General features: G+C 47.1%; 2 protein-coding genes across 4 annotated transcripts in view; both read right to left on the bottom strand.

Annotated features, from left to right (window-relative positions):
- EFCAB8 (EF-hand calcium binding domain 8) overlaps positions 1-11,691 on the bottom strand; it is a gene marked incomplete at its 5' end in the record, with an annotated part of 32,964 nt that extends 21,273 nt beyond the window's left edge. Inside the window, 5 exons of the mRNA XM_082644498.1 lie at positions 2,241-2,513; positions 3,288-3,553; positions 4,605-4,723; positions 10,995-11,178; positions 11,611-11,691. Of these exons, the coding sequence (XP_082500624.1) occupies positions 2,241-2,513; positions 3,288-3,553; positions 4,605-4,723; positions 10,995-11,178; positions 11,611-11,691 (923 nt within the window). The remainder of the gene's footprint in view (positions 1-2,240; positions 2,514-3,287; positions 3,554-4,604; positions 4,724-10,994; positions 11,179-11,610) is intronic.
- Positions 11,692-11,830: 139 nt separating this feature from the next.
- Positions 11,831-26,316, bottom strand: part of MAPRE1 (microtubule associated protein RP/EB family member 1) — a 39,159-nt gene continuing 24,673 nt past the window's right edge. Inside the window, exons 7-9 of one of the 3 annotated variants that reach the window (XR_014296106.1) lie at positions 25,581-25,684; positions 13,460-13,511; positions 11,831-12,073 (exon numbers count right to left, since the gene is read on the bottom strand). Coding sequence is in view for 2 of the 3 variants with exons in the window: in XM_082645414.1 (XP_082501540.1) it covers positions 25,628-25,684 (57 nt within the window). In the remaining variant the exon portion in view is untranslated. Of the gene's footprint in view, positions 12,074-13,459; positions 13,512-18,453; positions 19,066-20,129; positions 25,685-26,316 lie in introns of those variants that run through there. The other 2 variants (XM_082645414.1, XM_082645413.1) reach the window with 2 other exon arrangements.

A 26,316-nucleotide genomic window follows, 5' to 3' on the forward strand; every position in this document is an offset into this window, starting at 1 on the left:
CAGAAGGAAAGGAGACCCACATGGGATGCTGGGGTGACACGGGCCTCCCAGAGCAGTAAGTTTATCCCATGAAATAGCCAGTCAGCTTCCTCATGATGGGATGGGCCAGACGAGACAGGGAACAGATGTTCTTTCACAGGAAAAACAGCCCACAGGAGGCGAGTGGAGTGGGGCTTGTGAGGAAAACTGCAAAATAACAGTGTTTCCAGCAACTACTCTAGTGCTTAGAGATGGAGGGGGGAATAGGGTCCAAGAACGAGATAAAAGTAGATAAAGGGACAGTGAGAAATCAGGGCCTAGTGAACCCAACTCTTCATCTCCAAAATCATGCCCTGAGCATAGCTAATAGCTCCTGGGCCATGCCTGGCCTCGCAGGAAGCCACTGAATGGCCTTCCCAGAGAACTTCAACGCCACCTTCCGGTGGCTTCTTTCCTGTCCCCAAGCTGGCTAAGCCAACTGGCTATTAAGGGGCCAGACACAGCACAGCACACTCTCTCCCACTTGATGTGCCCACACCTCTGGGCCCCAGCAGGGCAGGTGATGTTGCCTCACCTTACTGGGAGCCAGGGGCTAACCGTTTGCCTGGAGTTATGTCCTGGTTCCCAGCAGAGCTGGGACTAGAACCCAGGCACCTCGACTCCGACTCCAGCCAGAGCCCTTTCCACACGTTGCCATGGACGTGAGCTGAGCCATGACTTAAGGATAACCCACTGGGAAATTCTACTGTGTTACAGACTCTGCACGAGAGACGGGGACTCGTTATCTGGACACGGCTCTCCTCTCTCTCTTGCCCTCAGCCCACGGCTCTGCTCAGAACCTGACCAAATTTCTCAGTCACCTCTCTAGCCGTCCCTTCCAATTCTGCCTCCTCTGTCAGGGCCAAGGGACTGCAGGGAACAGACTCAAGAGGTGAGAGCTCTGAAGAGTGCCCCAGGAAGCTGTCCCCTCCCGAGTCTCGGCTTCCTCATCTCCACAGTGACAGCACCTCCACGGGATCAAGGAGATGGCGTGCTGGGTGAGCTTGGCCCAGGCTCAGTCCAGGTGAGCGTTTTCAAAGTTACCCTTTCCTGATGGTATTATTTGGCTATTTTCTCCACCAAGCTGGACATGCCCTCCAGGTTGGTAGGTTGAGCAAATAAACAGGAGAAAACAGGGACAAGCTTCTTGTTTCAGGCCCTGGGGATCACCCTGGGGAATCAAACATCCCAGGAAATAGACCAGCAAAGGTATGACGACACCCAGCAAAGTTTCCATGTAGAAATTTATGGTTGCAGAGTGTGTCATCACTCATATTTATTGGCTATTCCTCAATTAAATCTTGACCAAATTGTTTTCAAAGTTACTCTTTTGTGGTTTTCATCACACCATCTTGTCTATTAAACTTCAGGTTGGTTGAGGGCAGAGACACCCTTCTAGTTTGTGGTCTTCTCCGTGGCCTGCTCTGGGTGTGGTCCCTGGAGACAAACTCACCCACAGCCCCTCTGGTTATAACCAGGCCACAAATGGAGGCCACCACACCTGTTACTACAGGACCCGGCTCCTGGGCCCCGGCCGCCTGCACAGGGCATCTGGTGCCCCAACCAAGGCGGACTCTGGGAGGAGAGCAAGGGGCCTGCAGCAGCCCAGCTCAGGAGGCCTGGGCCCACGGGCTGGATCCACTAGAATGTTCCTCGTTCTTAGGGAGTTTGGAGGGGTGGGGGCAAACAGGGCCAGGGCACAGAGAGAGGAGGAGCCACATGGAGGAGCGAGCCCGCAGGGTCAGGCACAGGTCAAGGCCGGGACAGCAGCCACTTGCACCAGGAGTGATGCCGGGGCTGCGTCTCCTGTGACGGCCCTCACTCCTGTCACCTCAAAGGAAAGCCCTACCCCCGCTACGTGAGACATCTGTGCCCTGTGGATGAAACCACACACCTGCTTAGCCCCAGCCAGAGCAGGAAGCGGGAGCAGCGTCTATGCTGCGGATAGGGAGGGTCCAACACAGTGACCCCACCACTGTCACTTGGCCTGAGCCTCAGTTTCCTTGTCTGCAAAATGGGGACACAATGAGGGGCTGCTCAAGCCCATCTATGGGGTTGTGAGGCTGAAACGAGCTAAAGAATACCGAGCTGCAGGCGTGGTGCCAGGCCCACGGTGGCCCCACAGACAGGCGCGGGGACTTAGGAAGGGGCGATGCAGGGCTGGCCCCAGCCTGGTCCAGACACACCCTTCAGTCCAGGGAGTCCAAGGAGAGGCTCCTTACAGGGGTATGATCCTCATAGGAAGGTGGAAGCGCAGGCGGCACTGGCTCCTCATCATCTTCTCCTTCCCCTTGAACTCACGCATCACGTAGTCCAGGTACTCCTGCTGCCTCGGGAAGAAACGCCAGCAGGGAGGGCGTCGGCCAAACTGGCTTCCAGTGCCTCGCCCGTCTCTCCCAGCCCCTTCCAAGGGACTCCGGGAGCCCCAGAGGCTCTGGCCGAGGGAGGCAGCCAAGCACCAGAGCTGTTCTTGGATCTGGATCGGCAAAGGGCCTCTGTGCGAGCGTTTGTGAAGACAGCACAGCAGCGCCTCCCTCCTTAATGTGTTTCTGTAATCCTAGATAATCCTCACATCACTCCACATTTGCAGTTGCATCTGAGTCTCTTTATTCACCCCACTTTATGGATAATAAGACTAAGGCCCATATAAGTATAGATGAGTTGCCCCAGCTCATATATCAAGAAGTCAATAGCTGGGGAGGACCCATAAGCCAGGCCACGAGGGCAAATCTAGACTCTACTGACTAGCCTCACGAAAATATGGCCACGGCCGAAACGGGCCACCATATGAAGCTATAACAAGAGACAGGGGACTTCCCTGGTGGCATAGTGGTTAAGAATCCGCCTGCCAATGCAGGGGACACGGGTTCGAGCCCTGGTCTGGGAAGATCCCACATGCCACGGAGCAACTAAGCCTGTGCGCCACAACCACTGAGCCTGCGCTCTAGAGCCTGCGAGCTGCAACTACTGAGCCTGCGTCTAGAGCCCGCGAGCCGCAACTACTGAGCCTGTGCTCTAGAGCCCGTGAGCCACAACTACTGAGCCCACATGCCACAACTACTGAAGCCTGTGCACCTAGACCCCGTACTCCCCAACAAGAGGAGCCACCGCAATGAGAGGCCCATGCACTGCAAGGAAGGGTAGCCCCCGCTCACAACTAGAGAAAGCCCGCGCGCAGCAACGAAGACCCAAAGCAGCCAAAAATAAATTAATTAATTAATTTTTTTAAAAAACAGGGAGTTATGAAGAAAGATCATTGTGTAGATGACAGAGTGCTGGAAACATATTTATTATAGAGTATTAAGAGAAATGAAAGCAAAAAACACACATAAAGAAACAGAACGTAGGGCTTCCCTGGTGGCGCAGTGGTTTGAGAGTCCGCCTGCCAATGCAGGGGACACGGGTTCGTGCCCCGGTCCGGGAAGATCCCACATGCCGCGGAGCAGCTGGGCCTGTGAGCCATGGCCGCTGAGCCTGCGCGTCCGGAGCCTGTGCTCCACAACGGGAGAGGCCACAACAGTGAGAGGCCCGCATACTGCAAAAAAAAAAAAAAAGAAACAGAATGTACATCTATGCTGAGGGGGAGGTATGACAGAGCTGTTAACACATGGGCTCTTGAGGCAAAATCCCTGCGTCTGAAGATTGGCCCAGCTGCTAACTAGCTCTGTAACCCTGGGACAATTTATTCCTCTCTTGCCTCAGTTTCCCAGTCTGTCAAATGGAGGTACATTACCAGCACCTACCCCATAGGATTCCTGTGAGGTTCAAGTATAATAATATATAAACTGCTTAGCACAATGTCTGGTGTAAATGCTAGTTATCGTTGTCAGCATTGCTACATCAATATATCAGACTGTTTCTTTGTACTTTACTGTGTTCTTTTGCATTCTTAAATGCTGTATATGCTCATTGTAGAACATTTAAAATCAGGGGTAAAAAGCATTATTATTAATATGCTTTAAAACCCTGACTTTTTTTTTTTTTTTTTTTTTTGCGGTACGCGGGCCTCTCACTGTTGTGGCCTCTCCCGTTGCGGAGCACAGGCTCCGGACGCGCAGGCTCAGCGGCCATGGCTCACGGGCCCAGCCGCTCCGTGGCACGTGGGTTCCTCCCGGACTGGGGCAAGAACCTGTGTCCCCTGCATCGGCAGGCGGACTCTCAACCACTGCGCCACCAGGGAAGCCCAACCCTGACATTTTTTGATTTAACAGCCACTGAGTGACCATAAAAGGCTAAGAGATGGTTGTGGCACCAGCTGGAATCCCCTTAGCCAAATGGGAGGCTGGTGTGCAGGAGAGCCATGTGGCAGGCAGGGGTCCTTGCTGCTCACTGCTGTGTGCTCAGCCAGTCTCGGGCAGGGGTCACTAGCGTTTGTCACATACTCTCCTGTACCTCGGCAGGGGAACAAGCTGCAGTGAGCCCAGCTCACAGGGGTCTCGGGAGGGCCCCCTCAAAGTCTCTAAGTGTTCCCTCAATCGAGCAAGCCCCCCAGAGTCTACCCCCCTCTTCAGCCCTCCACTTGCCCCACTGACCAGCCAAGAACCGCACCCTCCAGCCACCTGAAGCAGCGGGGGTGCCCTCCTCACCCAGGTGATGGAGCCATTACAGTTCACGTCCACCTTCAAAAACAGCGCCTCTATCATCTCGTTGGACGTATTGCTCAGAATCTTCTGCACACCCTCAAAGAAAGTCTTCATGTCCAGGGCTTCAAAAGAGAGAAGGAAGAACACCGTCCACTTCACCGAAAGTCCCTCGGCCCTATCACCAGCCACAGTGTTCTTGGGTGTCTGGGTGCTGAGGGGGAACACACAGAGGATCACATTGCCAGGTCATCTTTTGCATCTCATCTGTTCAACATGTGATCACCCAAAAATACTGGCTGCACACCTGCCGCATGAAAGCACCATGTTGGTCCCACGGCAGTGACGGGGGTGGGTACTAAAAAAGATCAGATCCCATTTCTGAGCAAATCAGACAGACCAGGCATTGAGACAAAGAAAACTGATGAAAACTCCAAAATAAATAAATAATAAAGACAGAAAGAAGAAAAACATAAGTAAACAATGGCAACAAAGGGACATAAATAAATTCAAAGCTATTAAGGAAGAGGTGAAACGCATCTTTTAGAGGCGATGAAAATACAAACTTGGGCTGGAGGGAAAGATGGGCAGGGGAGAGGCAGAGGGGCAGGGGGAAACTTTCTTCCCCTGCTGGGTTTTGTGGCTACAGGGGCATCTGTCTGCAAATGGATCCATTACTCCTGTCTAGATTTTTTACAAAAGAATCACAGTCTTCAAAAAGAACTTCTAGAACCCCCTCCAAATATTTGGAACTTTCGCCATGGCCTGAAGGCTGCTCCTCCCGGACCTCACCTCTCACCACAGTCCCTTTCATTCTCTGCTCCAGCCACCATGTCCCCACACAGTTTCTCATCCTGCCACCTCAAGGCCTTTGCACCGTCTGGTTCCTCCACAGGGAGGCCTTTCCCAGGGACTCTCGAAGCGGGCGGCCCAGCACCATGCCTGGCTCCTACTTCCCCCCAACCTTCCTCCTTACCAGCCTGGCCATGAGCTCGGGGAGTGCAGGGCTGAGCCTGTCCCCTCTCTGACTGGGTCCTCAGCGCGCAGCAAATGTTTGTTCCCTGAGTGTTTCTGTTGGCACTGGGACGTGATGACAATGACTGGGGACCACCATCATCTGTGTTTATTCTTACTGATCGCCTGATGGTGGCGGGTGGGGGCGGGGGGGGGGTGCTGTGAGGAAACTGTGGCACAGAGAGATGGGGTCATGTGCCCAAGGTCACACGGCTGGTGAGTGGTAGCACCCAGACCATCCCCACCAATCTGGGGTCACGCTCTCACCCTATTCCACGCTCCTCATACAACGCCCAGCACGGCACTACCGCGACAATTATCATCGTTTACTGCTAAACTGAGGAACAAATGAAAGCCTGAACGAAAGCTGCCCTGCTTAAAGGAGCCATCCTGCTGATCTGAAGCGATAGCCAAGAGCCTTACACATTTGAGTGACATGTAACAGTCCCTCTGTGTATCAGATGGATGTCAGGGGACAGTCCCCGAGCACAGAGCTGTCCCCTCGGGAAAGAGCTGGCAGTCAAAGGGCCTTTGTGCAGGTTTAATGAACAAACTCCTCTTGACAACACTACAGGGAGAGTCCCTTTCATTGGTGTTTAAGAACTTGTATATATTGTTCACTGCTCTACTATTTTAATATCCTTCTTAAGAACAGTTTACTGAAAAAAATTTGAGTATAACAAGAGAATAGACACAAAGGTGTCCTGGGAAGGAAATGTACACTGTGGGAGCCAGTCAGGTCCCCTGCTCATCACGGCTAAAAGGAAGCGCTCACCCCTCACACCAAATGGTTCACTAACAGCTCTCGAAGCACAAAAGTGAAAATATCATGTCCCTGGGAGGGGGCCACTACATTCCCTAGGATCAGGCAGGAGGGACTTTCTGGGCGGCTCCCTGACTCCTGCCAGCTCGCTCCTCTGAGCCCCAGTGACCTCGAACCCCACCTGAGGATGCCGTTCCTGGTCCTCGGGGCCTCCTCCCTTCTGGCAGCCAAGCACCAGCCACTCTCGCCTCCCCGGGCTGCTGCGTCTCCCCCAGGCTCCGTCGCCTGCTCTGTCCTGTCGCTCGTCATGTGCCTCAGCTCTTCCCATCACTGTCCCTTTCTTTTCTGCTGGGCACTCTTCTTGAACGACCTCATCTATTCACCCATCTCTACATCTCAGGAGAGAATTTCTCTCCATGTCCCTGAATATTTCCAAGTGTCCCCCTGGCCCTTTCAACTCAGCATGTTTAAAATCCAATTTCTTATCTTTATCCCAAAACTTGCTCCCATTTCCTGTGTTCACCATCTCTGCTAACGGCATCACCTCCACCCAGTCACCCAAGATGAACACCTGAGGGGTGAGTCCTGTGGTCCTAGAATGATGCACTGTCATTCTCCCCATCTTACAGATGAGCACACAGAGGCACAAGAGGTGCGGGATTTGCCCAAGGACACACAGTGGTGCAGCGGGGATTTGAAACCAGAAGACTTTCTCCCCTCTGTTATAATCTCCAGGACCCCAGTGTGCGGCCATCACATGATGAGCTCTTTCAACAAACCCCCCAGGCTCCACATCCAGCCCGACCTCCTGGCCACCATGACACTTACCTTGCTCAAACAGGTCTAGATGTGCCACCTCCCCATCAGCCCCACTGCCGGAGTTCAGGGCCCTGTGACCCGAGGGCACCCACCGCACCCCCAGGGTCACCTGGCCCCCCAGCCTGGCCCCAGGATGCCCCGCTCGCCCTCTAGCCCAGCAACACCTCTCTTATGCCAGGCCCTGCCTTGACCCTCCCGGTTCCCCATCTCCTGGGAAACTCACACTTCACCTTTCCAGGCAGGTCAAGGATGACCTCCTCTGAACACAGTGGGGCAGGAGTCAGGGGTGGAGGAAGGGGGAGAGGCTCCCGCTGCACCCATACCTCTCTGTGTTGTCTGAACTTTCTACCCGTGTACTCTTCCAGTGCCAAGTGCCCCCAGCTCCCCGCCCCTTTCTCTTCCTTTCTTTGTAATGCCAAGAGGTAGGATAATGGATTATTTATCTCTGTTTTTTATATTCAGCATTTAAAAAAATAAATGCTATATTAAAAATACTTAAGAAAAATGTTGTTTTATAATAACTTACATGGGAAGGAATCTGAAAAATAATACGTATGTATGTGTAACTGAATCACTTTGCTGTATACCTGAAACTAACACAACACTGTAAATTAACTATACTTCAATTGAAAAAAAGAAAAGAAAAATGTTGTTTCCTAGCCTCCACTCTGCCCTCCAGGGGAAATAAGTACCTGTTCCCCACGCTTGTCCAGAGCGCATGCCTGTCCTTCTCAGCACACAGATCATGGAGGACAGGATGATGCTGTGCACTGGACTCACAGCCCTGCTCTCACTGAAGGGGCCTTCTTTCATCTACTTTAGCATCTCAGGTGCTCCACACGGTGGGGGTGCCTGAGAAGGCACAGGCTTTGGTGCCACAGGACTGGCCACTCTGTCGGGGCCTGTGGTTGACGTCTGTCTGCGCAGAGGTCCCAGGTGCCTCCCGTGGACAGTCAGGACCCCTGTTGCAGGGCTTCTGGGAGAACTGAATAAAATCCAGCAGAGGCCTATATAAACCATAAGGCCTAGCAGAGCTTGGTAAAATGTCTGTTGGCATAAAGGGTGGGTGGCACTCAGCCTGTGTGCCACCCACATCCACTCAGAAGCACCTGAGCCGAAGGTAAGCTCCCCCTGCCTGCAGGCCGAGCTGCAGGGCCCCCTAGCCCGGTGGTTCTCCCACGACCCCTGAGCAGCCTGCAGCCTCCCCCAGGCAGGCCCCCCCGGGCAGCGGGCCAGGGGTACGTGGACACTTTCAAGACCAGCAAAACCACTGCAGCCCAAAAAGGGAACTTGCAGAACGGGAAGAGAACCATGTATCTCCCCTCTTCCCTCCGAGGCAAGCACAAATGGCCAGGGTTCCCGAGAAACGGTTTCAAGCCCATGCTCAGAATTCACCTCTTTTAAAGCCTTCTGAAAGAGAAAAAGGGTCCTATTTTCCTTTACCCTCCATCAACTAAGAGTGAATTTTCCTTTCCTCCATTTAAAACCACGGCCAGTTTTCTGTTTTGTTTTTTAAAATGAGGAAGCTCTTTTTACACTGATAGGAAAAGATTTCAAGACATATTAGGTCAAGACATATTCAAGAAGGGAAACTAGATAAAAATTATTTTTAAAAAAAGCAAGGAGTAAACAATTGTGCAGATCCTTCACGATGTATACAGATATCAGATCATCACTTTGCACACTTTAAATACATTACAATTTGATTTGTCAATTATACCTCAATCAAGTTGGAGGACAAAAAAGCAAGGAGTAGAGCAGTGTAGACAGCAGTGCACATGAAAAGCAGGGGGAAGCAACTACAGGCACTCTGTGCTTCTGAAGGTCACAGGAACCAGGAAGCAGTAACGCCTGCAGGGACTGCATGCTGGACGGAGCAGCACAGTCTGGCCCAGGGAGACATTTTCTCTGTATACCAAGAAAAGGTATCATGAGATAAGTGCCTTTTGAATTTTTCTTTTTGGAAAATGTTTGTAATGCAGCATTGTAAAAATACTGCATGGTGGTTGGTCTGCTTCGAAAAGAGGGAGAGATATGGCACCTTTTGAATTCTGAACTGTGTGCCTATATTACCTGTTCAAAACAAAAGACAAACAGAATAAAAACTGTGGCTAAAGCTGGGGCTGTCAGGTCCTCTAAGACACAGTGGTGGCACCTCCTGGCCGCCAAATACCAACACCCGAAGAACTCTGATTAGGGACAATCTCAGCTTCAGGTCGGACACAAATTGTCCCTCCCCCACCTCACTTTGCTCTTTGTAAACTGACCATTTGTTTACCCTTTCCTGCCAAAACACGGTGTGGCTGTAAAACTCAAATTGATGGGGCAAGTAGCCATGGCCCCAGCATTGGTGCTCAGAGTTGAGTGGATAGAAACAAAGATGACTTTAAGTATTCCAATAGGAATAATAATTTAACTTTATGTGTATCTTCCCAAGGGGATAAATCAAGCTCTAAAGAGAAAAAAGTGTGATGCACAAAGGATGTTCTTCACAGTGTTAAACTCAATAAAACCGAAATGTTTCATTTAGGGAAATGGCTTAGTCCACCAGTAGAACACTTGCATTCACTGCTAGTGATGATTCAGAAGACCACAGAAAGTGTGAAAAAACCCTTAAGGAATTAACATTAAGAGAAAAAGAAGGGTCTGAAATTACATAAAGTACAATTACAGACATGTGAAAACACACATAGCCATCTGGGGCAGAGAGGCTGAAGGTGGCCCCACGATGGCCACCTCCTGGCGTTTATGCCCTCCCGCGATCCCTGCCCTTTGAGTGTGGCAGAACCTGTGACTTGCTCCTGACCAACAGAATACGGCAAAGGTGACAGGATATACGGGACCGTGTGTGCATGATGATGAGATTGTGTAGCACGCGTCGTGCTGGAGTTGCCGTCTTCCTGCCTGACTTGAGTCTGGAAACCAGCCGTGTTGGTGAGTCCCACAGGGCCAGGAATTGGGCAGCTCTAGGAGCTGAAAACAGTAGCCCTTCAACAGCCAGGAAGAAACAAGAGCCCTCAGTCCTGCAGCTTCAAGGAGATGAATTCTGTCAACAACCTGGTGAACTTAGAAGTGGACCCTTCCGGGACTTCCCTGGTGGTCCAGTGGTTAAGAATCCCCCTCCCAATGCAGGGGACGCGGGTTCAATCCCTGGTCGGGGAACTAAGATCCCACATGCCGAGGGGCAACTAAGCCCATGCACTGCAACTACTGAGCCCTTGTGCCTCAGCTAGAGAGCCCACGTGCTGCAAACTACAGAGCCCATGCGCTCTGGAGCCCGTGCACCACAACGAAGGGCCTGCCTGCTGCAACTAAGACCCGACACAGCAAAAAAAAAAAAAGTGGACCCTTCCCAGTCAAGCCCCAGATGACACTGCAACCCCAGCTGACACCTTGGCTGCAGCCTAGTGAGACCCTGAGCAGGGAAGCCAGCTAAGCTGTGCCCAGACTCCTGACCCACTGAAATGGTGAGATAATAAACATGTGTTGGTTTAAGCCACTAATTCTGTGGGAATATTGCTACACAGCAATAGATAATGAACCATACATATGAAACTGTTTGGAAGAAAACATACTGAAATGCTGATAGAGGTTACCCAAGTGTTTGGATTAGGGGTATTTGTTTCCTTGGTCCCAAATAGTTTCTAGTAGGCTTACAATACCCACAGTATAACGACGAAAAGTTTTAAAGGAGATACTGGATATAAAAACGCTTGTCAAGTCTGCACCCTTCACCCATGCCAGGTCCTGGGTCCCTCCCTGTGCAGAAGCCAGAGGCTGAGCCCATGACGTAGCCTCACCTCCAGTCAAGTCGACCTTATCTTGAAACATTTTCTCCATCTGGGCCAGGTGTGGCTCAGTGAACAGCTGAGACTCGTGTTGGAAGTCGGATGTCTGGCTAAGGGAGACGGATGGTGTCGGGGAGCTGAGAACCTCCTTGCTCTTCTGGGACCCACCTGCAGAGGACACCTGGAACACAGCTGACTACAAGAACCAGGCACTGAGAGGGGTGATTTCCTGAGCTGAACAGTTTAAGCACATCTTATTGAAAGAGCACACCTTTGGGGTAGGTAGTGTTGTGGTGTGTTACTTAGTGATGCAAACCAAGTAAGTGTTTAACCACTTTTAGGCCTAGGAAGCCCAAGGAAGATCTAGACTGCTTCTCCTGACTCTGGGGAGTTAACTACTGTTCCCCTTTTACAGGTGCCACTACTGAGGCTCAGCGAGGTTAGCAGACACAGCCAAGGTCCCACCTCACACATCACAGGACTCTACAATGTGCTTCAGCTGAGTAACTATATAGTTTCAAATCTTTAGTGGTCAGAAGTCAAGACCCCAAGGAATCCAGCTCCATCTTCTCCAGCCAGTGTGATTTTGTGCTGACCAGCCCAGACACCCCGGATCAGGTCAGATCACCTGTGCTCGACAGCCAAGCTCATGCAGTCCCCTCCATCGGGGGCTCTCGGCTTCTGCCACCTCCTGCTCACCTTCCCGCATTCTCTACCCAGCCTTCCCCATCCCCCCAGCCCTCAACAAAGCTTCCCCTCTGTCACCCCTACACGTGACTCATTTTGACCCTCAGCACAGTGTTGCAGGTTCCTGAAGACTCAGGTCATCAAAGGCCACCTCCCCCCAAAGACTCCAGGTGTGGACTATGTGATAACCATTGGGTGTTGCCCACTGAAATGCACTGCTTTGGGCCTTGGGCAGTCAAGAAGACTTCGGTTCAGAAAGTCAAAAGACAAGGTGGAGTTTGGACTACTCACTCTCAACGCAGTGCTCCTCCAACTGTGATCTTTCCCTCATTCCCTCAGGGTCTATGCACATTCGTTGAGTGCCAGGCACTGTGGACACACCATCGAACAGAGTGGAGACCTGCCTTCATGGAGCCCAACAGATGAGCTAGTTAATGCTCTCACCAGCCACGCAGGCCCCGAGGTTAGAAATCCCACCACCATCTTTGGTTCTTCCCTCTGCCTCCCTTGCACTCTTACTGTCCTTCCTATTGATTCTTACTATGATCCATCCCCTATATCTAAACCTTCCTCTCCCACATCCCTGCCCCACCCTAAACCCTAGCCTTTTGCTGGGACAAGTACAATGACCTTCCTCAACTGGGACCAGAGTTTGGTCTTCCCTTCAAATCCACCTCTCAAAACATTCGCACCAATTATCTTTCTGGAAGCCAAATCTGATCATGACTCGACCCCAGCTGACACTTTCCAGGGTACTCCCATCATCCCCAACTCCTGAGTGTGGCACTCAAAGCCCGTTGCAATGTAGCCCTGACCTTTCTAGTTGTAATGCACACACCATGGTCCAGGCACGCCAGCTGCTCTCCACCACCCCCCACACACGGACAGCATTCCACTTCTCCTCATGTCTTTCCCTCTATGCAACACAGACCATCATCCCCAGAGATGAACTCCTACCCATGCTTCAAACTCTGGCTCAAATGACACCTCCTCCAAGGAGCTTTTCAATAACTTTCAGGTGAGAGTCATCGTTGCCACCTCTGTGCTTCCAAACTCTTTGCTCCTATCTCCCATGCATGCTTGATACCTGTGCATGTCTGTCCATATGTGTGACAGCAAGGTGTGATGGGAAACACATAGCTGTAGAGTCCCAGAGCTCTCTGGGCTAGAATTCTGCCTGGCTCCCTGCTCCCAAGCTAATTTATCGTGGGCATATCACATCACTTCTCTGAGCCACGAGTTTCCGTATCTGCAAAATCTCTCCCCAGTATCCACCTTGAAGGGTTGTGGTGAGGTAAAATGACACCTGAACACATGTGAAGCCCCAACAAATTGTATTACACAATCAATGAGAACTCCTGTTATTACTCCCCATCTCATAGTGAGCTCTTTGAAGGCCAGGGCATTTAAAAATTATCTTGGTTTAATCTATACTAATTCTATTTTCCCCAGCCCCAAGCACATAATGGACACTAAATACTCATCTGGCTTCATAATACTTTGTACAGCCCACCCCACCATTTTATCACAACTTAGCTGGACAAAATTAAGTACAGTCCATGTAGAGACTGCAAATTGGTGGCCTCAGTTTTATTGCGTTCGGCCCACACAATGCTTTAAAAGGGAAAACCAGCCTACTGCAGTAGACTTGCTACTTTGTAAATATCTAAGCTTGCAACTCCCCGTGCAGAGGTTGATAACCTGATAACCGACAGACTTAGATGCCCATGAGCGATGTCTGGTGGCTCTGGAACACCCCCTCCCGTTATCAATTCTGATGGCTTTCTTACCTTTTGAGATAGAGAGCTCTCTCTGAAGTCCTCAGAAGACACTGGTCTTGACCTAGAATAGGGAATCATAGTTGCTTTAACTCCAGTCTTTGTAAGGACCATGTGGGAGGCTGACCTAGCTGAGTCACAGGAAGGTGGAAAAAAAGTCAAGGTCAAGGGAGAGGATGGCTGCCCCGTGCCCATGGACCCCCAGCCCGTATTTGATGAGCACCCCTCTTCTCATAGGGGATCCTCCAACAGGGAGTTTTTCTAGAGCTTATACCTGTGAGCCTTCTTTCCTCTGACGGGAAAGAGTTGTCCTACTGAGGACCTGAGGCTTCTCAAGTTACTATAACCCTGGCTTAATGCCAGAGGCTTCCTGAAGGGAGTCACCCTTTCTTCAGAATTAGAAAAGGCTTATTAGGAGGCCATGCGGGGGTCCAACCATAATTCACAGATTAGGGAAATAAGGTCCGGGGCAAGCACATTTCCAAAGGGTCAAACACATGCACCAAAGGTAGGGCAAGATGGGCCCCTGACTCTCCACTGTGTGCACCCACCCGCCCTCAGTGCCCCTGGAGGCAGGACTTCTCCTCACGCAGCACGGGGTCAGGTGTGAGTGTGGAGGAGGGGTCCATTCCGTGGAGCTCTGCTCTGAGAATACAAAGGGCACATTTCCACTGGGTCAATGGCACCTCCACAGAGGATGGAAGACAGCATTGTGTTAGGATTACTGGAGCGTCAATCCACCTCGTCAGAAAGTGTCACCAGCAGGAATCAAGAGGGCACTCTAGGATGGCATGAATACTTTCATGAAGGCAACTATGAACTCATCAGCATAAGATGGAGGGAGAGAGGAGGAGGAAGACTGGCCCATGGTGTCCTAACCTAACCGTGTCTTGGCGACAGCTCAGCTATAAGAACCAAAGGAGAGAGAAGAGCCGAAGGAAAGGAGACTTGGAAGCCAGGAACCAGGGTAACTGAGGGAAATGCCAGAAACATTTCCAGAAAAGGGAGCAATGAGGGAAAGTGGCTTAATGCATGTGATGCTGGGCTGTCCAATTAGAAACAAAAAACAAATACCTAGACATATGGGGACTGAAACTTGAGTGGCTACATTTAGGGGATAGAGAGAGGAGGAGAAACACACAAAAGACAGGATGAATCAACCAGGAAGATTGGGATGCTCCAGAGTGAGCCAAGATGATAAGAAATGAAGGCCACTGAACACAGCGATGAAAGGTCATCAGTGAGAAAGCTGCAGAGGTGTATTCATAAGTCCATTTCTGTTCAGAATATATACCTGTATATGTTGCCACCTGCATGGAAAGAGAGCCTGGAAAAGTAAACTCCAAATGTAATGTCAGTTATTTCTTGCAGGTGAGATTACAGAGAATTTCTATAGTCTAAAATCATGCATTTCTTTTTTTTTTTAATTCAAAAAAGGTTCATACCAATCTTTAAGATTTATTTCAAGGGAGTGAATGGTGGGTAGCAATTTATTCATCTGTGAAAGACCGTTGTACAAGAGTGGTAGCTAGGAATTCCCTGGCGGTCCAGTGGTTAGGACTTGGCACTTTTATTGCTGGGGCTCGGGCTCGATCCCTGGTCGGGGAACTAAGATCCTGCAAGCCATGCAGTGCAGCCAAAAAAAAAAAAAAAAAAAAGTGGTTGCTGCAACATCATTCAGAGCAGCAAAAAATAAAGTGAATGACTATCAGTAGAGGAATGGCTGAGTAAATCAGTACACCTGCACTCAGGACGTTACCCAAGGAATCAAAAGGATGAATCTGACCTTCGGCAGATGACCAGGAGGGATTTCCATGAGATACAAGAAGAGTGCACAGAATGATGCCAATATTTATAAAAGAATGACAAACAGGTACGTGCTTATACATGTAAGTACGTGTGTACACATACACACATCTGTAAATGGGACTACCCTTAATAATTATGGGGCCAAGAGGAAAAGAATAAATATTGGTCCACAAAGCAAGTCTAGTTATTTTAAATGTTTATAAATTATTACACTGCTAAATAAAATACATTCTATTCTCCTACCTTCACAAATACACTTTCATAACAAGCTGGAAGGCCAGGTTCAAATTTAGAACTCTTGAATTCCTCAGCTCACTGACAGAATTTGGCAGTGTGGCCTCCAAGCCCTCTGCCCAACCCCATGTCCTCTCCATGCTGCTGAGGGGGCTTGTGGATGGTGGCATGTGGACGGACACCCCAGCCCATACACCCAGGCTGCATCTCCCCCATGCCTCCACTGCTCCATGGTCACTGCAAGCCTTGCCAAGGCTGCCCTCAAAAATGACGCCCTGAGGAACAGGCCTACAAAGACTCTGGAATCAGCTTCAAAGTGATTTGGGTGGGGAATTCCCGTACTTAGAGCAGGGGATGGGGGGGCAGGGGGGAGGGGGAGCAGACAGTACACCGGTGGGGCCTGAGTGGCCATCCACTTAGCCCCTTGAACCTACCTCATCTGGTGGAGAGGGACATGGCCAGGGGAGGGACAGAGTGGGATGCCCTAGAGCTCAGCCCGGGGCAGGGCCCCTTCTTGCCTGGGTCTAAGGGGGTACTGTACTGTCAGTACCTACAAAATTATGAGTACATATGGATTATGCGGAGTTGGGGGCCAACGCGGCAAAAAACGTAGGCCAAGAATAAAGGAATACAAAAAAGTCTGCACTAACACAAGGCACGTGTATCACCAAAATTATATTAAGCAGCAAAGCATTGGTATGTATACAGAAATCAAGTATACTTTGTTTCGCTTTAAAGTCCCGGTTAACATGTGATTAAAGTTAACATCACCGATGAGGGAGCCAAAGGCCCTGCCTCCTGCCGCGCTGGTCTCAAGATCACCACTTCCGCGGTACCCTCCACAAACGTACGTAACCTGACAACCCCAAACTGCAGGACATTCTACCAAGTAACTGGGTTTTACTCTTAAAATCTGTGTCATGAAGAACAAAGACTAAGGAACTGTTCCAGATTAAAGGTGACTGAGAGAGCTAACAACTAAAGGCAATGCGTGATTCTGAACTGGATCCTAGACTGGGTGGGGAAAAGGTCTAAAGGCCTTTATTAGGACCATCGGCAAAATTTAAACATGACTACGTTCTTAGATAATATTGAATTAATGTTGTTTCCTGCTTTTGACAACTGTTCTGTGGTTATACAGTAGAACATCCTTGGTCTTAGGAAATACACACTTGGGTATTTAAAGGTAAAGGGACACAATATCTGTAATTTATTCCCAGATGGTTCAACAAACGCATAGGATGGTAAAGCAAATGCGGCAAAATGTTCACCATATTAGTCAGTCTGGGCAAAGGGGAGTTCTTTATACTATTCTCACAACTATTTAAATCATTTTATTATTTTATAAATAATTATTTTAAAACTACAATAATTATTTTATTTAAAACTACAATAATTTATTTAAAACTACAATAATTATTTAAAACTACAATAATTATTTTAAAACTACAAGTTTTATGAGAAAGGGAGGAGCTCTGTATGTTTGTGGACTGAGGCCACAAAGGGGAAAAAATATTGGTTGAGGGCAACAGAGACACCCAAGAGCAAAGCACAAGCGTAAGAAGCAAAGAGAAGTACTAGTCCTCTGATACTGGAAGGAAGAGAAGATTCAGCTGTAGAGTTAAATATCTATCTGGAATGAGAGCAGGTAAGATCAGAGGAAGCCTCCTCTGAGGGGAAGGGGCCAGGGTGTGGGGTTCCGTACAAACCTGGAAACAGGGGTGAGAGCTTAGAACTGCCTCTAGGGAAGTAGGCCGAGGATGGAAGAATAACTGGTTTGCTGAGTAATTTGTTTGTTAGAATTTACAGGGGCAGATGACTTAAGGCCAAATGCAGTTAAAGCTGTCCTGGAAATCTAGCTCAGACAGGCTCAGCTCTCCTGTTCGGCCTTTAATCTCAGGCAAATGGATTTTAGGGCCCAGGTGTCCAATCTTTTGGAGATGACTTTAATCCCAAACCCTCACTCACCCCGACCCAATTTGCTCTCCCGTTAACACTGCTGGCTATGTTTGACAGAGGCTTATTGGTTTTCAACTTCCTTCTCGACAGAGACATCTTGACAGCTGTCCCCAAGTCCAAAGTAGCTCCTCTATGAAGTTGCTGTCGAACTCCGAGGGCCTCAACCTGACTGCAGGGTCAGCTGGCCACACTTAGAACCAGGAAAATGAGATAGAATTCCATATGCAGAACACAAAACGGAACAGCAGAATCCATCCCACAAACCATAACCACACAGCCATGTTTCATCTAATCTGAGACATTCTTTTTATGGATGAAGTTGAACTTACAGCAGACAGTGACGGGAAGAGCTACAGCACACAAAGCCAGGACAAGTATGAGTGGAGAACGACCCATAGGACAAATACAGCACAGAGCGCCCACAACTCATGGAAACTGTGGAAAATGCCCAGGAGCTTAATGATAAAGCAGCATTCACCAAAACCAAAAGGCCAACTAGCCCCCACAGTTGGAGGACAGTGGAAGGCACAGCAGCTCTCTCAACGTAAGATGCATGAGCTCCAACTCTTTGAAAAGAGGAAGACTACGAGAGCACTGTGTGTAAGATGGGAGTCCTATAAACCCAGACTTCATGGCAGGCCTGGACCTGATACAGCACTGTTCAATCTTGCCCCTGGCACAATTCAGCAGCATGAGCTGGCCAAAGGCAAATCTCTTGGGCAGAATTCAACCAGGGACATGGATTCCAGACTTAAAGATACCCAGCTGAATCACATTTCATGATGACCTAAATGTTACCAAAATGTTAACTGATCACCAAGCCAAGACCCCTCCCCATATCTTCACCACAAAGAGAACACCCACATAGAGAAAAAATTTCTGCTCCCATTTCATCAACAGTGGAGACAAAAGACTTTGTCACACTGTAAAACATGAAAAGTAGAGTGGTTCAATGAAATGTCATAAAAGATGCAGCAGGTCTTTTAAATCAGAGTTTTATTAAACTAGGTATGAATAAACTAGAAGGGTTTATTAAAAAACAACAACAACAAAAAACAGCGTCAAGGCCGATTTGACTATTCCCCACTGTCTTTTGGTCTGGGGCTTCCATTTTCCAATCCAATGTTATCGTTTCTACTTATGGCAGTCCCTGCGTTTATCAACATTTTTACATGGGCCAAAATATGCTAAATTCTATCACAATAAATGTAACTTTCCTTCCCAAAGGAGAAACACGAGAACAAAGGGGAAGTAGTAAGATGCATTCATTCTACTTCTTAGGTAAGGAAAAGTTCAGAAAACCCACAACTAAAACGAAGAAAATCGTGATCATCAACAATTCAAGTTTATTAACTCAAGAAGCAGGAGAGAAGGTGTTTAAGAAGAAAAAAATCTCGTAGATAAACCTCTGCACAAAATAATTCTGGAAAAAAGTTCAAAGTCCTACTTGACACTGGTTCAGGCATCGCTTGCCAATCCTAAGGAGATTCTACCCTGCTCCCTAAAAGCGGAGATGGAATGCTGCCGGAAGGCTTCAAGACACAGTCACTGCTCCAGGGAAGGCAGCTCCACTCCACTCAGCAGCAGCGCCAACTCTGTCCTCGCCAGCTTTGCCACTGCGGGATTTAAAACGTCAAAAATTGTAACCTAACATACAGTTTATATGTGTGAATTACTCTTCAGTAAAGCTGCAATGATTCTTCTCAGCTTTATAAAATTTATTGAAATTTTTAAGGTGCAACTTGATAGCTAAGAAGACAGGCTTTTTCCTTTTCAAAATCGAATAAACAAGACAGAAGCCAATGACCACTGGAACTAGAGGGGACCCTGAGGATTAATGTCAAGATCACACCTTTCGTTGAGACTAACTCAACTCACATGACATTTAAAACAATGCTCTTCCTACCACACTGCCAAAGAGAACTCCGGATTCACATACCAAAGATTTCAAAATACCATGATTGAAGAAAAACAGCAGATTCTTGGGGTGGTTCAGTACCTAATTACCCATCTCCTCCCCAAAAAAGAAAGAAAAAAAAATTAAGTCAGAGAGTTACAAATTCTTAGGAAATTTTTAAAAATAATTTTTATTTCATTCAACGTTGAATTATTGTTTCTTCTCTCAGCCTTTAAAATTACTAGGGAGGGAGGCGCACACACAGGGGCAAGCTGCGATTAGCCTACAGCTACCTGTAAAAAACAGGTTATTCCATTCTTCCTGGTAGGGTTTAAAATTTCAAAGTAAAAACAGCAGTCATATATAATTACACGTTTAACTCACATTATTTTGTAGAAAAACATATAAAATACAAAAAAAAAAGGCAGTATCAGGTTAGAAACCTTTAGAATGCTAAAATCCAGATGACCCTGAGGTATGCTGGATCTTAAAATCACTAGAACTACTCCAAAATATATAAATGGGCCCAATCGGAGAAATATAAATATGAACGTGATGAAACAACTGTGAAGCAAGCAAGACAGGAAAGAAATCTGAAGGTCACTCAAGCTTAGACTAGGATAAACGGTGACAGATCCTGGGTGCAATATATTTAGATTCTTGCACTAAATGGTGGTTCAGGGATGGATGTATTAGCAAAGCTCTCCCTGCAGCTTGCAGCCTGTGGGAAAAAAAGCCAAACACATTTGTTGAGCCACTTTTTACTTCATCTGTCAAAATCTCTGAGTCAAAACTTTTATTAAAATACAAAAGGATGTACACTTTACAAACCATTTCATTGTCAGTGCAAAGTTTTTCAAAATTTCACATGCAAAATGTATGTAGTTGATGCTGAAAAACATTGTGCTCTTCTCTGAACCAAAACTTTCTCAACTGTTGAAAACTGGCCTCCAGAGGCAACACCTGCTGGAACTGGGCACTCTCCCACTCTTTCTGGCTCTGGTATCCTACTGGCTTTTACAGACCTAAGTAACTTTTCCTGGCTCAGAAAGGTTCCTGGGGAAAACATCCTCGCTCATCTCTTCACTGAGCCAATGAAAAGCCATGCTCTGCAGACCAAGGATGCAGGGCCTGGGGAAGGACCCTGGTCCTGATCCTTGGCCTCCTGATCACGGCACTTCTCCCTCGTTCATTTTGAAGAAGGGCTCCAGCCACACACTCCCTTTATATATTCAGTCTACCCACTTGCATGCTTGACCTCAGCTTAACTTTAATAGTCTAAACTGCAATTTGTGAATCATCCGTGAAAGCTGAATCTTAGAAACTCATCTTTGTCCCCGCTGGAAACTAGTAAGAGCCACAAAGCCAGCTTTGTTAAGACCTACCCCGATGGACTGAATCTCACTACAGCTTCCCAAATCTCATTCTCCCACCAAAAGTGAAAATTAAAGACATCAGCAAATGGAATAAACTGCTCTTTCTCCTTTTCCTCATAGCCTCAAGCCTATCCTCACCAATTCCTGCAAACTGCGAAAAATATTCAAAATAAACCAGGAAAAAGTTAAGGAAAAAAATTTTTAACTTTTAAGGTAAGACATCTTACAGAATTCCAAACTGCTAACAGATCACTTTGTAATTCTAAATCTATCTCTTGATACCATTCACAAAGTTCTAGGCTGTGATGGCTAACTTGCTTTGCTTTTCAAATGATCACAAGACAGAGATTTGCCTCTCCCTACCTGCAGAAACATGTCTGTGAAGGCTACTTTCATTTTACAATTCAGAACATCAGAGCATCCAATACAAAAGAAATATGTTACTTTAATTTTTAAAATGTGTGTGTATGTGTGTATACATATATATATACATATATATACACACACACACACACACATATATATATATATGTATATATATATAGTCCTGGAATAAGGGGCCTAGAACTCTGACTCTAGGGCTGGACATGCTTACCTAGATAATGAAATTAATGAGGCAGCCTGACCACAACCTCAACAGAAAGCTCTGTGCTCCAGGCTAAGGTAACACTGCTTTCCAACTCAGATTAAGCCAAAAGGGAAACAGACCTTCACAAATTATATCTCCATAACAATCTGGCTGAAGGCATCTGGGATAATGGTTCTAAGCACAGTCAAGTTCAATGTAAAAGCACAGAATTCCTCTGTGGGCTTTCTTTCCGGACAAGGACTCTGCATATTGTTATACTGTCGCATGTGAAAACTGAGAAAAAAGCTGCAAGTGTTAGAAATAAACATGAACTCATCGGGTTTTTAAATTTTATAACTGGAATGTATGAATTCAAAAGTACAACATACTCCTAATTTTAAAACAACAGCAACAGTGCCAGACCAGCAAAATGACTGGTGATTCATGAACACTAACCGAAGGCTCAGGTTCAGCTTGGTTCAAAGCAATTACTTCCACTCTGTTGACAGCAGTCAGATTTGGGTCACCCACATACTAGCAGATTAATCTGATTAGGCTGATCAGGCTTAAAGCCTAGGTTGTGTTTGTAGACTATGGTGAACTATGGTAAACATCACAAAAGAAGTTCCTCATACCAAATCTCATAAAACAATCCTTAAGGAAAAACTTCCCTAGACTCATTTTGGTTATAGCAAAAGAAAACTGCTTCCTTTCCAACACCATACTATATTCTAGAGAGTAAACCCTGAAGAAATACCTATCTTTAAACCAATGAATCAATTACTGAATCACTGAATCTTCATTTAAAAGAAAAAGGGGAGGGCCTCCCTGGTGGCGCAGTGGTTGAGAGTCCGACTGCCGATGCAGGGGATACGGGTTCGTGCCCCGGTCTGGGAGGATCCCATATGCCGTGGAGCGGCTGGGCCCGTGAGCCGTGGCCGCTGGGCCTGCGCGTCCGGAGCCTGTGCTCCGCGGCGGGAGAGGCCACAGCAGTGAGAGGCCCGCATACCGCAAAAAGAAAAAAAAAAATAAATAAATAAAAGAAAAAGGGGAAAAAGGTGTGTTTAGAACACGATTTCACCTGGGAGAAAAACAGGATGAAAATCATAGTCTGAAAACTACAAGGAGCTGGACTCATCAATCCCCACAAGCTGAAAAAGAAACACCAGAAGAACTTGTTACTTACTTTACAAAATACTCAGTCTATCTTAAGGATCACCCTCCTGAATTGTGTCCTAAGCTTTTCTAATCTATAAACAATGTCAGACTGGATCAAGAACCCATGCAGGGCTTCCTAACGCTGTGGTCACCTTTTGTTTCTCAGCTCATTCTGATCTCAACAAGCACCCAGTGAGGGAGGCACTGCAGCCAACATCATCATCCCTGTTTAGCAGGTCAGAACAAGAAAAGGGATCAATTAGCTCAAAAGTCATAAAGCTAGGAGGGACCTACAAGGACTCCAATCTGACATCCCCCCTGCCAGAATTAGACTTGAACTTGCAGGCATAAATGTTAGGCCAAAAAGCACAGGTCTGAGGACTACATTAAGCCCAGGTCACCTGCGGTATACAGTAAAATGCAGATTTCTAATCTCCTGACTCAGAATTTCTGGGATTGGACTTTAGAAATCAATGTCAGTCAAGTTCTACAGGTGATTCTGAAGCCCATCAGTGTGAGGACCACCAGCATGAGTGAATCCTAAATCTAAATCCAGCCATCTGTTTACCTATACTGCATGCAACGCAGAACTTGCCAAGCAAACCAAGCAGCTTATTCAAGTTCACCGCACCAGTGACCTAACCTGAATTAGTCACATTAGAAGACTGTGCCTCAGCCTAAAGAGTCAGGCCACTGGACTTACTAGGTCAGAGATACACACAGTTAACAGCTTCACTCTTCCCAAGGTAACCTCTCAGCTGACATTACCCAAAATTATCTTCACAAACTCCATGCACTCCTAGAGGTATCCTCTTGTAAATTACAAACACATGTGGTATCCAATTCCTTCTTGAAGGTGCGTAACATTTTAAGGAAGGTTTCATACCGTTAACTTCTACAGGAAGTAACGTGCGTGTAACCCTAGTCAAAATCATCATCAAGCTGGGTTTACAGAGCATCCATAACTGTGGTGGGTACCCTAAAGATCATATAGAAAACTACCTTCTGACCATTTAACTTTCTTTTATACTGAAAATGGCAGCACGTCGCCTTTTGAACTCGTTTCTTACGGCACAGAATTTTAAAAGGGAAGAAAAATGGTGATGATTTCAGGCTATAGATTGACTGTGTTCACTGCCTTTGAAACATACTTTCAGGAAAAAAAAGTATTGCCCCATGGTATCCACCAAGCTCTGTCCTGTATACCTCTGGAGGAAACAGCCTGAAAAGGTCTCACGGTAGCTAGGCCAAGCCCTGGACTTCTGAAAGACCTCTCACAGTAACATGAGAGTGTGAAACAGCAGGAGGCTGAGAAATGTACTGTGAAGAATGGAGAAAAAAGAAACAGCCTTACAAATAAGCACATTTGAAAAAAAAAAAAACAGTGAAGGATTTCAAAAGATCAGTCCTAATTTAAGAAAGAAGCATGGGTACCTTATCATTTGAACCTAAAATAATATACCCAGGGCAAGACAAATTTCAGAAGACATGACACTCTTGAAATACAGAATTTTATTTAGAAACTGTTTAAAGTAGCAAAAAACCCTGTCAAGACAGACCAGGTGGAAAATGGGTTCCCAATAAAATGGAATTTTAGGGCAACAAAAGTCTAAAAGGCCACAAAAGAGAAATAGCACCACTGTTATTTGAACAATGGCTAGTTACTTGCATTTTTTGGCATTGTTAATCACTGAATCTGGGTTTTCCTCTGAATTCCACACAGAGCATGCACTACACACCAATTTTATCATAAAATACCTGCTTGCTACACACATTTTAGGACAAGCTACCACCAGAAACAAATCAATACAAATACATCAGGGGCAGAACAATCTCAGTAGTGGGTAACACATTTTGCAGAATTCTGCCGAACAAAGGAACTGAATAGGCTGTGGGCAAAGCAAATGAGGGAGTTAAGGAATGAAATATTTTAAATATTAATAATTAACTCAGACATGGTACTGTATTTTCTGCAAAAGAAAATTAACATTTAGTAACACGCTAACATTTTTATCTCCAAAGAGATTAGTGCACTGGCAAAGTATTCCGATAACAGTGGAGGGCTGTGGACAGCAGGTACCGAAAACACCCAGCCTTGCAGATCCCAAGGTAGCAGTGGCCTTCCTTCACTGATCACTCCCTTTGCCAGAGGTCCAGAAAGAACTTGCAGCATGATCACCTGCCTGCTGAACTTCCACTCTAAGCAGCAAACTTTAAGGAGCCAAAGAGGGGTCCCCAGTGGGCAAGGGGAGCAGAGAAGAGCAACATGTTAAATGTAAACTTAAAAGACAGTAAAATGGGACACAACCCCCATTCAAATCCCAGAGATGCGGGCAAGTCCCCAAAAGTAGTTGTTAGATTTAAAAACTGGACACACCTCACTTCTAAAAAAAACAACAACACCACAACAACACAACACAGTACATAGAAATATCAGGGATAACTGGAAAAATCACCAGAAAAACGTCCTCTGAAAATCAAGCTCTTCCACTCAACACGTCTCAGGGCTGAAACACACCCTCTACTCATCCAGGCAACAATGCCTCTTGCTTCTTATTGGGATGCAACTGGTCAAGGACACTAAATGGCTTTACAAAGCAACTTTTCAAACTTTCCTTTTGGGCCAAGGTCTGGGCCTATGAGGATCAGGCAGCCCCGTGAGGGCTGGGAACAGCAGGTCCCAAAGGTTCCAGGTTCTGGCCTTCCTTCCCAGACGCAATGTCAAACACACAGAAGCTCCTGTCATGTTACATTTTACATTTTGAAATATGGAAGCATCTTTTAAGTACTCTTAAGGCATTTATTTATTAAAATGTTCTCTGTCAAGACTTCACATTAGCTTAAAATTCAAACCAGTCTTTACACTTCTCTACTGAGGTCTCCCCCTTCTCCAGCCATCAGTGCTACCAGCATCCACACAGTGAGCCCCATGGTCAGCCTCTTTGTTCCCTGGGTGAACCAACTAGATGTTAATACTGCTCTGCTACAAGGTAAAAGCTCCTAACTCAAACTTATTGGAAAAGGAGTGAAACTTCTGCAAAGTGCACTTTAAGAAGAGGTACTTTTTGCTTATGAAAAGAAACCAGTGAGTCCTCTAAGAATAATAAAAGGGAATATTTTACAGTTAAGCACATGATTTGGAGTGAAGAATTCGGATGATGCTCAGCTGGTCCAGGCTGTTAATACTCTTCTTGTTCCTCCTGCGGGCCCCCTTCATCAGGTATCACGAAGCCTTCCTGAAATGGGAAAATGAGAGGGAAAAGCTATTACTCAACGCTGAATGAAAGATCAGTTTCTACTGTGGGTTCACTTTCCTCATATTTAAAGCCCCTCAAAGTCAACGGTTCTTCCTGTCTTTACCACACACTTGGCACTTAATGGCACAAGGCCAAATGACCACTATCTTATTAGTTAGGCAGTGGAATCACATCCCACAAAAGGCAAAAACTGAGCACAAATTTACTCTCAGTCTTTCAGAGGTGATGGATGTGTACACTGTCTCGATTATGGTGATGATCTCACACATCAGGTTGTACTTAAACACGTGCAGTTCATTATGTCAATAAAGTTGTTTATGCTCAAACATCCCTGAAGTCACCGTAAGGGTGCCATACCATCTCCTCTCAATAAACGGCCCACACAGCCAGCTTTTCCGTCCTTCATTCTTTTGCCTGCGCTGAGGAGCCGTGCACACATGCTACTGCCGGTGCTGTGGGTGTTCCGTTTACCCCAACACCCACAACACACGGAATAGCTGCAAGGCTGAGCCAACATCAGAAGCAGGGAAAACATCCCACCCACGGCTCCCACCTCACACGCACTCCAGGGCACCTGGCATGTGCTAATGGCCACACTACCGTAAGAATTT

Source organism: Mesoplodon mirus (assembly GCF_964341445.2).
Source record: "Mesoplodon mirus genome assembly, chromosome: 15".
Classification (NCBI taxonomy): Eukaryota; Metazoa; Chordata; class Mammalia; order Artiodactyla; family Ziphiidae; genus Mesoplodon; species Mesoplodon mirus.